Source organism: Aethalodelphis obliquidens, unplaced genomic scaffold, assembly GCF_003676395.1.
Source record: "Aethalodelphis obliquidens isolate GAN/ISIS:26980383/991018 unplaced genomic scaffold, ASM367639v1 scaffold32, whole genome shotgun sequence".
Lineage (NCBI taxonomy): Eukaryota > Metazoa > Chordata > Mammalia > Artiodactyla > Delphinidae > Aethalodelphis > Aethalodelphis obliquidens.
The window spans coordinates 13769010-13779912 of record NW_020837976.1 but is presented as its reverse complement, the minus strand read 5'-3'; the positions used below and the strand labels follow the sequence as shown (position 1 = coordinate 13779912).

Sequence of the window (10903 nt, the reverse complement as noted above, 5' to 3'; positions counted from 1 at the left end):
GAAAAGAAGAAGTAAAGCTGTCACTGTTTGCAGATGACATGATACTATACACAGAGAATCCTAAAGATGCTACCAGAAAACTAGAGCTAATCAATGAATTTGGTAAAGTAGCAGGATACAAAATTAACGCACAGAAATCTCTGGCATTCCTCTACACTGATGAAAAATCTGAAAGTGAAATTAAGAAAACACTCCCATTTACCATTGCAACAAAAAGAATACCTAGGAATAAACCTACCTAAGGAGACAAAAGACCTGTGTGCAGAAAATTATATGACACTGATGAAAAAAATTAAAGATACAAATAGATGGAGAGATATACCTTGTTCTTGGATTGGAAGAATTAACATTGTGAAAATGACTCTACTACCCAAAGCAATCTACAGATTCAATGCAATCCTTATCAAACTACCACTGGCATTTTTCACAGAACTAGAACAAAAAATTGCACAATTTGTACGGAAACACAAAAGACCCTGAATAGCCAAAGCAATCTTGAGAACAAAAAATGGAGCTGGAGGAATCAGGCTCCCTGACTTCAGACTATACTACAAAGCTACAGTAATCAAGACAGTATGGTATTTGAGACTCCCTCAAATTCCCACAGTCTGCCTTTGGAACCAATAACCATGGCTGCCCCCCTTGAGGCTACTGGGAAGACAGTGATTTGGCTCCTTGTTGCCCAAGGTAAACATGTGCTGGGAACACAACCCAATCACGTCTCCTCCATCTAGGACAGTCATGTAGGTCAGAAGATAGCAACTGCTTAGGTTGGCACTTGGCATCAGTCTGAGCTTTGATGCTGTGACTCAGGCAGAAAAATGAAATTATCAGGGAAAACAAGGAAGGGCAGGTCAGGGATTCTGAAATACTCCTCAGCAACTCCACAGCAAAGCTGCAAGACTGCCTTTTGCTTTAGATGTTATGAACTACTACAGTATGGTTCAAAGTGTTCTCCTTTAGCAGATGAAGACCATCATGGTAAAAGTACAGTGTATGTGTATGAAGTTCAATATACTGTCCAAATGTACAGCAAGTCCTGGGAACACTTACTGAACTGAATTAATTACACACGTGATTACTGAGGAAGATGCTTCAGGACAACTTGGGAAAACTGTCTATCTACAACTGGCAAAACAACAACCAACCATGAACTTGGTCTAAGACTAGGCCTGCTTTCAGGAGACCTTAGGGGGTTGAGTTCCGTGCTGGAAAAGGCTCTAAAGGACTGTTAGTCCACTGAATCTGCTCTAGAATCCCATGTGCGCAGGATCTGAACAAATTGCTGTGTGCCAATGGGAAGATTCAGATCCTTCAGCAGATAAGCAAAGAAATCATACTTCAGAGCATCCTGGTTTCTGAGGTTAAGAAGCTCAGGTGCTCACTGCCTTGGTGCATACATGCTCACATGCACACACACAGCCCTAAGGGTGTAAGACAAGTTTATACAGATTCAGTGGTCTAGAACTGCACTGTCCAAATATGGATATAGCCACTAGCCACAGGTGGCTAGTGAGCATTTGAAATGTGGCTAGTATGAATTGAGATGAGCTGTAAGTGTAAAATGCAATTTGTAGTGTACAAAGATTTCATACAGAAGAAAGGGTAAAATATCTCCATAATTTTTTATACTGACTATATTAAAATGATACTATTTGAGATATACTGGATTTGAACAAATGTGTCATTAAAATAAGTTACACCTCTTTCTTTTTACTTTATGTGGCTACCAGAAAAGTTTAAAGTACATAGGTAGCTCACATTATATTTCTGTTGGACTAGAAATACTGGATAGTTCTGGTCTAAAAACCTTCATTTAGACTAAGTATCACTTAACTTCTTTGGAAGTAAAATGTCATGTTAGATAATAGCATAAACTCCCACCAAGAAAATCCTCGCCTCCCTCCTTCCAGCTCTTTACTACGTACAGTGTGCAAAGTGGCAGTCTGCCAGGTGGCTCATGTTCCCACAGGGTCAGGAGAGGCCTGGCTCTCCCACCAGTCTTTGCAGGCTCTCCCACACCCTCTCTTAACCTCTCTCCACCCAACTCCCAAGTGCTCAGCTCTAGTGGGCAGCCTCCCAAAGCTCAGCAGGCACACCCAACACTGTCTTTCTGGTGTGTTCTTCTGCCCTCTGTTCCCATCGCGCCCTCTCCCTGGGGCACATCCTTCACGCTCATGACTTCATCCTTCCTCTTGTGACTCATCCTTGCAACTTCACAGAAATTCAGGTGATTCAGACGCTACTTTCCAGCCCCTATATCTCTCAGTTACTTTAAGCACTTCAAGTCAAACTCTGAAGGAAGCATCTATGTACTTTTAAAGAATAAGAGAAGGGACCAACTACAGTTCAAACTCACAACCTGCCAAATTCCTAGAATGGTTGGTGTGTACTGGGAGGCAGGGGTCAAGACCACACTTTGTGTGGTCTGCGTATTTACAAAAAACTGTTAAAATAAAAATTGAGTAATCTGGGTTTTATCTCTCTTTATTTTTGAGGCTATCCCTCATAGGAGGGTAGTAAATAATGAAACGTCCCAAACATTTGAAAAGAGAAGGCCCGAAATGACACAAAATTAGGCAAATTTGCTCATGAAGAAAGAAAGAATAAAGGCTCTCAATCTGGGACACACAGATGCAGGTCTGAATCCCTGAAAGTATGGGCAAGGTTCTGAGACTGTGTGTATATAAACATTTTGAGCAAAGAGTCTGTAGCTTTCATCATATTTCAAAGGGTCTGAGACTCACATGAGGACTACTGCCTTAGGTCTTAAGCATGAAATGCAATGAAATTATGAGGTAAAGAAAGGTTATCTATTTACATGATAAATATTTTTAAGACACCAACGAGTATATGCTTGCAGTCATTAAGTCCATTACAGAGCACATCTGTTAACTCTGTGTATCTTCACAGTGTGATCTTCACCACAACTTGCAAAGTGTAACCATTCAGTGCCTTCTGCTTCATTCTGTTCAGCTTTTCCATTACAGTTCTTCCAGCATAATTTTTTGATAGCAAGTGTATGACTTTGGCTAAAACAAAGATAGAGAAATCATGAAATGAATGTATGCTATGACTATGAAATATTTTTCTGGGTGCTCACCTGCATATTAATTCAGTTAGTATGCTCTTCCTATTAGTGTTGTTAACATAAATAGAAGTCAAAACCTGACCATGTAATTGTACAGGTTTTAAAATACCATCACTAATATTTTAGCAATTTTATGTTAGCCTTGAAAACATTTTACTTACTGACCAAGGACACCACCAAAAAGAGCAAGAAATAGACAATGCATTTATGTCAAATTTTGCTTTAACCGTCAATTTTAACTATTAAAATCAGTCTTTCAGGTAACATTACTAAATGTGTTTCTTTTCTAAAGAATTCCAACTTTACAACATATTCTATATTTGATCTTCTAACATCCCTGTAACTTGAATGGACGCTTATTCTCATTATTTACTGCTGGGTAAGAAAAGATAGTGAAAGATTTAATAAACTACCCAGTGAAAGAACCTTGGTCTCCAATGTGACCTGTAACTGCATGACCCTGGGCAAGATGTTCATATTAACACACTACCCCCAGCCCCCATCCTCATGGCTGACCTAGGATGCTACCAAACACAGATTATTAATAAATCTCTATGAAATATAATATCCTCTATAAATTTAACCGGCAAACTAGTCCTCCAAACCAAAACGGAATAAGGTGAATATGGTGCAAGTTTTAAAGCAGTAAACACTGAAAATAATACCTGAGCTCACAAATTATACTTGCAGACTCTGAGAGTCCCTGTCACCAACGCACTCTCAGGATCAAAAGAATGAAGCATAGCCTCGAAGTGATGAAACACATTTAAAAAAATCATCACACCAGAACCTAAGTCACCAAATGACTGTGAGCCCTTGCAAGTGGCCACTCTAGAAGGGTCCACACATTCCAACAATGCTGCTGTGCCTCAGTGTTTCCTGAAATTCTCCTAAAGGAAATGCTTCCACACAGACTACGACCTGAGTATTCTCAATGAGAGCTCATCTTCCTTTGAGGATGAATTTGATTATTGAAAGAAGTCAAAAGTCATCTGGATATGAGCTTATAAATAAGATGAAGGTTAAGCTAAAAAAAAAAAAAAAGAAGTGAATGGTCAAAATGAGGAAAACTTTATATAAAAGGTATCATAATTGGCTTTCTTGCATCACTAGTAAGCTAGTTTTGAACACAGTTCCTAAAGAGAAGTTCCAAAAATATTTTAAGTGACAGCAACATCACTGGGATCTCATTTGTTCTGGATTAATATTAAAGTTCTCTCATTTCATTAAAAGAATGATTTGAAGTAGTGACATCACTGAAACAAGAATATATTTAGACTAGTATATATATATAGTACTTTGTTTCCCAGAGAAGTTACTTTGAGGGACAGTACTTATTTGGCTATATATGCTTTGAGATGGTATGTTTCGTTTCTTTTCTTTTTTGGTAATGTTCTTTAAATCCAGCGTGTTAACAGATCACATTTAGAAGACAGGGAGTTCGGGGAGCCAACCTAGAAGGCAGTGTTCGCTTATATTACCTTCGTTTATATTTCATTATCAGCAAAACCTTTCATCTGAAAAGTACTCATAATCTGATAAGTGTAATATTAGCAATCCAAATAATATAAGGTAAGCCAGGAATTAGTTCTTGCAAATCCAAAGTCACCATAATGACTAAAAAACTTTTAAATGAAAAACTCAAATTCTGTACATGTCCCCTGCCCATACTTTCTGAGGGGCTTCTTGCCACTGTTCCACATTCGGGCCACAGAAGTCGTCTGGGTACTAGGCAGAGGCAGAGCAAGCATCATGGGTAGGGCAAAGTGAAAGGAAGGAAAAGAAGAGGAGGGGAGGCCAGGAAGAGAGGAATTTTCAAGTGCCTGAAACATGGAATTTCATTGGATACCTCTCTCTTCAGTAAGCCAATAGCATGAACTGTTTCAACAGCTAAACCCAGCATCAGAGAGGTGGGAGAGAACCCATGAGGACAGCAGTAATAAAGCAGATCTCATTTTAAATACATTTAAAAAAATACAATTATCATGAGCATTAACATGCTTTGCTGGTAAGGAGACAAACTCCCCTGGAAGGTATATCTTGTACAATATGTCTCTCGGCATCAAGCCAATGACCTTCCTCATGATGCTGTTGTTTGGAATTGTATTTGAAGTTATATTTTGGATAGTTTAAATACATGAAGGTTGAAGAATCCTAAAACAAATCTAACACAGAATGACATGAATGACTTTTTGAAAGTTTAGTCATTTTTAACTAACGAAATGGGTAAAGAAGTAGATTAAAAAGTGTTCCCTGCTGTCTAAGCAGGCGGATGAGGAGGAGGCTGTAAACAGCAGGTGCTCTGAGCAGCTCAGGTGGCAAAGGCCCACGCCCAGGGCACGAGGCTCAGGAGCACTTACTCTGCCTGAAGGCTGGTCACAGGGCTTTGAGGGGCACTTGACGGTTTACTCTATCCCAGGATGTGAGCTAAAGTGTTCAAACACGAGATTCGCCTAAACACAATCTATAATATTTCCAAAACACCACCACCATTTTGAATTAAATTTTACTAAGATTCTACTTAGTCAAATTCTGAAACTCATCATTATGAAAATCACTTTCATCTCCAATGCGTTGTCTGTAAACACAGTATCATGCAAACAAGCAATTTGGTCAAATAAACTTTTAAAAACCAAGTGCAATACAGTAATAAACGTCAATCTCAAGAGACTGTCACAAAACACAGAGGTACAAATTAGCAGTAAGCACCATGAAGAGATTTGTGTTTCTCTCCATGCAAATGTGACATAAGATTTGCTGCTAAAGACTCCATGATATCTATCTAATCTGATGGAAGCAAAAACAGGAAGGAAATACCTTTGACTTGTTTCTACACAGTGCCTCCAGTCATTTATTTCTGGAACTTGATCAGTCTTTTTCCAAGAATATAAACAAATCTTTCCACACTCTAATCCTACTGCAACAACGTATCTGTTTTTAAGGGAAGGGAAAGACAGTGATTAATTTAGCATGAACTTCTGTTATCTCCATCATCACCAATCTAAAGTAGTTCTTCAGTGCTCCCAACTGTCTCTGGCTTACAAAGGACTCTGTTTAAAATTCGGGCCCAGGATCCAGTGCGCTGCTCTACCGTGCGCTCACAGAGCCTCCTCTCCATCGAGGATGCTCACAGTTTTACCTCTGCCCTCTGCTGGCAAGGCCCATAAGCCAGTGTTTCCCTGGCTGGCAGCAGAGACCCTTGTTCTACCGAAGATACTTGTTACAGAGAAAGCACCACAGTCCTAAATTTGGTGAAATAAGAACCTTTGAGCCACCCTCCCAATCTCTATTTCACCACGCTGAATGTCATCAAGCTCTATCAATTTAGCATCTTTTGAGGGGAGTTCCCCCTGGTGGTCCAGTGTTTGGGGCTCTGAGCTTCCACTGTTGGGGGGGCCTGGGTTTGATCCCTGATCTGGGAACTAGGATCCCACAAGCCACGCAGCGCAGCCAAACCAACAAACAAATAAATAAATAAATAGGGGTTGATCAGAAAGATAAGATAAAATAAAATGGTGTTAAAAACAAAAAAGAAATCCTATGAGAAACATAAGCATTATAAAAAAAAATGGTTAACTTGGAAGCTAAGAGAACCCAAAGATGAAAGTATAAGAGGGCTACACATTGAGAAACTAAGTGGTCTTCCTAAAGAAAACATAAGATGAAGCCCCACACAGAGACTGACCTTTGGGAAAGGTTAAGTACTGGGCAGACACTGACGGCAGTCACAGCTCCGCCCACGTCCAGAACGGAGGAGCAGGGGCCGATGCTGTGTTCAGTGGAGTCATCGCTGGAGTCGCACTCACCCCAGACAACCACCTAACACAGACAGATCAAACGCTGTAAAACTTTCTCTTTGCAAGGTTTCTAGCAATGCATTAGAGCGTTTCAATGGCATAGAGGACGCTGACATTTTAAAAAATGCATCATTTTCATTTGTGTTCCAGGACTTCTGACCATTTCAAGCATCACAGAGAAGCCACCATGTAGCAGATACATGTCTCTGAGACCTCAACTACCCAACTGTGCTGGTCCAAAGATGACTGTCCCCGCCCAGAGACCAGGTGTGTTTAGCCTGCTCTTTACACTCAGGAAACCAGTTCTGATCCAGTGAGATTCTGTCCACCATGTCCTCAAGGTGCTCGTGCACCACCCCAAGAAATTACCACAAAATGCATGAAACCAACCAAGTCCCTGGCTCTTCTTCTACACCACCCACTGCTCATGGAATCAGCTCAGCTCACTCGGGAGGCCCTAACCTTGATGATACACCGCATAAGAAATGAGGCTTTCCTGGAAGCTCATGCCTCAGAAGGGTGTGAATGGTCACAAAGAAATGGAGAGGGAAGTGAGAACGCAGGACCAAAGCAAGATTCTGAGCAGAGGGCTCCGCCCAAGCAAGCAGGAGTGCATTTCTGAGACTGCATGGCGGATGATGCTTTGTCCGTTTCAGCCTTGACCTAACTGTGACAGCCACAGCTGGACCATCTGCTACCGGGCCTGACTGTGGAAGGCAGAAGCAGTCCTGCTGCCTGAGCAGCTAGCAGAGAGTAGGAAGACAAATGCCGGGGAAGAAATGAATAGGCAAATGACAGAAGTAAAGGTCTGAGAGAAAGCACTTCAGAGGCTAACATTTCAGTGTTTCATTGAGTGACAGCATGCTGTGTTAGTCCTCTGCTTCTGTAACTTGTACCATGACTGTGACTGGAGAGGGCAGGAGAGGAGAGGAAACACTCAAGTGCCTCAGCACCTCTGGTCTGCAGGAAGTGCAGAAAAAGGAAAGGATGCTTTAAAGAGCATGAAAACAGAGGAAAGACCAGAGGCCAGGGGAACATTTCCCAGAGAACAAGGGCGAGGGTCATGGTCAAGAACCTACTGCTAGCTAACTTGTTCTGATTTTTTTCACAGCTCGTGACACACCCAGGCACACACCCCGCCTCCTTCGCTGAATGAAAAGGTAATAATCATTCATTATAGAAAGAATTTTAAATTCCCAAAAGTACGAAAAAGAAAAGCAGAAACTGTCTTTCCCTGTGTCCCTCCACCCACTCCTGCTCTCCTGCTTTCTTAGTCCTGACCCATTTCCTTTACCACTTTTCTCCTACTGGAGCCATCTGATAGTCATGTGTCTGAAGGGACGACTTCTCGTATTTGATATTTTAGAGACATGTATTATAGAATTTAACAAGTAAGAAAAGCCTTTTTATGTATGCATATGAAAAACACAGAAGGAAATAAATAAACTGATTTTTAAAAGATGTATCAGAAAATTAGGATTATGTGCTTTTTATCCAAATACACCTGTAATATTATTATTTTACATTTGAAAAAATATTAAGTTAAAAAAAATTACCTTTTTGTCCCGACTTCCAGTGAAGAAATACTTGCCATCAGGACTCCAATCACAAGACCAAATAATTCTACTGTGCACAGCAGTGATTTTGTTAGTGAAGGCAAAGAGACTGAAAACTGGGTCTGAAAGAAACACATATGCACTAGTCAAAAAGTGGAGAGAGCAGCTTTTTACCTGTTAGAAAGCTATGTTTAAATGCCATATACAACATGTAATTTATCAATCAATTTATATACACAGACTTTTGCAACCAAGGCCAGGCAGCTGATCCCTCACCAGAAGGCTATGTGCATACAGTTATTTTTCTAGTAGGAAATGCTTTTATACTGACTAGTCACTCTCTAGTGACTGATGACAAACATCTTCTGGACACTTAACTAAAAGTTCAATTTATGCTTATGGAAGAAGCCTGATGAAATTTAAACTTACTCAGGAAGTAGCCAGATCTGTGTATTAAGCTATGGAAAAAAAAGACTAATGAACCCTTAAATAATGTAAAAGAAAAAAACGAACTTAAAAAAAATCTCTTCCCTTGCAATATTTTAAGTGTAGGGTAACTAACTTCTAGCCCTCATACGGACTAAACGTAAAAGACGTAACTGTGTATGGAGGGTAGACTAATGTATCTATTAATCCACAATCCATAAAGATATAGCAAATTAAAGGATTTGTTATTAGTATAATATCACTTTAACTTTTTTAAAAAAAGTTGCATGTTAGGAAATCACTAGTTGCAAATGAAATCAATCTGTTACAACATATACTGCTCAGTATGTATCATAGTCCCTGGTATTCTCTAAAACACAAAAAACCCAAAGGACTAAAAATATCATAAGATCAAATTGCAGTAGGTTTTATCAATGGAAAAATTAAAAACAGGATTAAACAACACAAAGTACTTTAAACGCTCTCTAGATTTTACCTACTCAATGAAAGGGGAAGAATAAGAATAGGCTACTGCTGCAATCACAAGAAGCTTTCCTTCCTTTTCCTTTTTTTTTTCAATTTATGCCAGATCCAAAGTAGAATGCAGGTAGGTGTGTTAACATTTTGCCCAGGGGTCATGTTATTCACAAATGGATGCCTAAAACACCCCCTCCCAATTCTCCCAATTATCACTGTGACAGAGGTGGGTAGGTGAATGGTAAAGACAATGGTCCTTCTGAGTTTCATAATTTAACTGTATATTCATTATTCCTGTCCCATAAAATCCTCAGTATATATCATCCATTTGGTTTTATGGTGGCATTCTGTAACCATCTGCAAAATCCAAATTTTCTACATGTAGATTTTTATGTTTCTTTAACTGAGATGTCTGAATACATATCATCCTCACAAGGAAGGTCAAGTCTTCCTCAGTTATCACAAAACTTTGAAAGACTCACAACAACCAGACTCTGCCCTTCACCCTATTATCATTTCTATTTCTCTTTACACAATAGCTGCTCAAAGTAGGTAAATGGACATAACTGTTTCACTAATAATCTTCCCAACCAGCAGCTGTTTTACCTAACTCAGGTGAGATTGTGTCCTGCCTTTTCCACAGTGACCAGGTCCGATCTCTGGAAACAGCTAGTAAGAACTTGTCATCAGGAGAGAAGGCCATCTGTGTGACAGTCAAACTGTGGAAAATTAAATTCTGCACCTGTTTCCAAGATGCAGTGTTCCAAAGAATGATAGCTGCATGCTCTTTCTTAGCTGCCTATAGGACAGAGATGAAACAATAAAGCAGTTAAAGTGAAATAAACTGAAAACATTTTTCAAAATAATATATTGTTTCTATGGTATTTTTTATGTATCTGTGTAAAAAATAAAACAACTTCTGAGAAAATACTATAAATACTATAACCAGGTGTAACCTCTGAGAAGAGACAGACTGGAATTAGAAATGATGAATAATTAGAGACTGGCACTGAAATCAGAATTTTAAAAATTGAGTTATATTTAACATACAATATTATATTAGTTTCAGGTGTATGACATAGTGGTTCAATATTTTTATACATTATGAAATGATCACCACAGTAAGTCTAGTTACTATCCATCATCATACAAAGTTGTTACCATATTATTGACTATATCCCCTATGGGTACCTTACATCCCTGTGACTTATTTATTTTATAACTGAAAGTTTATACCTCTTAAACCCCTACTTCAGTCATTCCTCCACCCCGCTGAAAACACCCTGTCTATTCCCTGTATCTATGAAACTGTTTCTGTTTTGTTTGTTCATTTGTTTTGGTTTTTAGATTCCATATATAAATGAAATCATTTGGTGTGTGTCTTTCTCTAACTTATTTACTCATTTCACTTAGCATAATACCCTCCAGGTCCATCCATGTTGCCACAAATGGCAAGATTTCATTCCTCTTTTTTAAGGCTGAGTAATATTCCATCACACACACACACACACACACACCACCCCTTCCTTATCCATTCCTCTATCATTGGGCACTTA

The 10903-nt window shown here is 39.3% G+C and overlaps 1 protein-coding gene across 3 annotated transcripts in view; it reads right to left on the bottom strand.

The window, feature by feature from the left end:
* Nucleotides 1-2469: 2469 nt before the first annotated feature.
* Nucleotides 2470-10903, bottom strand: part of ELP2 (elongator acetyltransferase complex subunit 2) — a 43973-nt gene continuing 35539 nt past the window's right edge. For all 3 annotated transcript variants that reach the window (XM_027127750.1, XM_027127752.1, XM_027127751.1), the window contains 5 exons: nt 9954-10146; nt 8445-8566; nt 6777-6910; nt 5909-6022; nt 2470-3032 (listed from right to left, as the gene is read on the bottom strand). In XM_027127750.1, the coding sequence (XP_026983551.1) occupies nt 2876-3032; nt 5909-6022; nt 6777-6910; nt 8445-8566; nt 9954-10146 (720 nt within the window). In that variant the 3' untranslated portion in view covers nt 2470-2875. The remainder of the gene's footprint in view (nt 3033-5908; nt 6023-6776; nt 6911-8444; nt 8567-9953; nt 10147-10903) is intronic.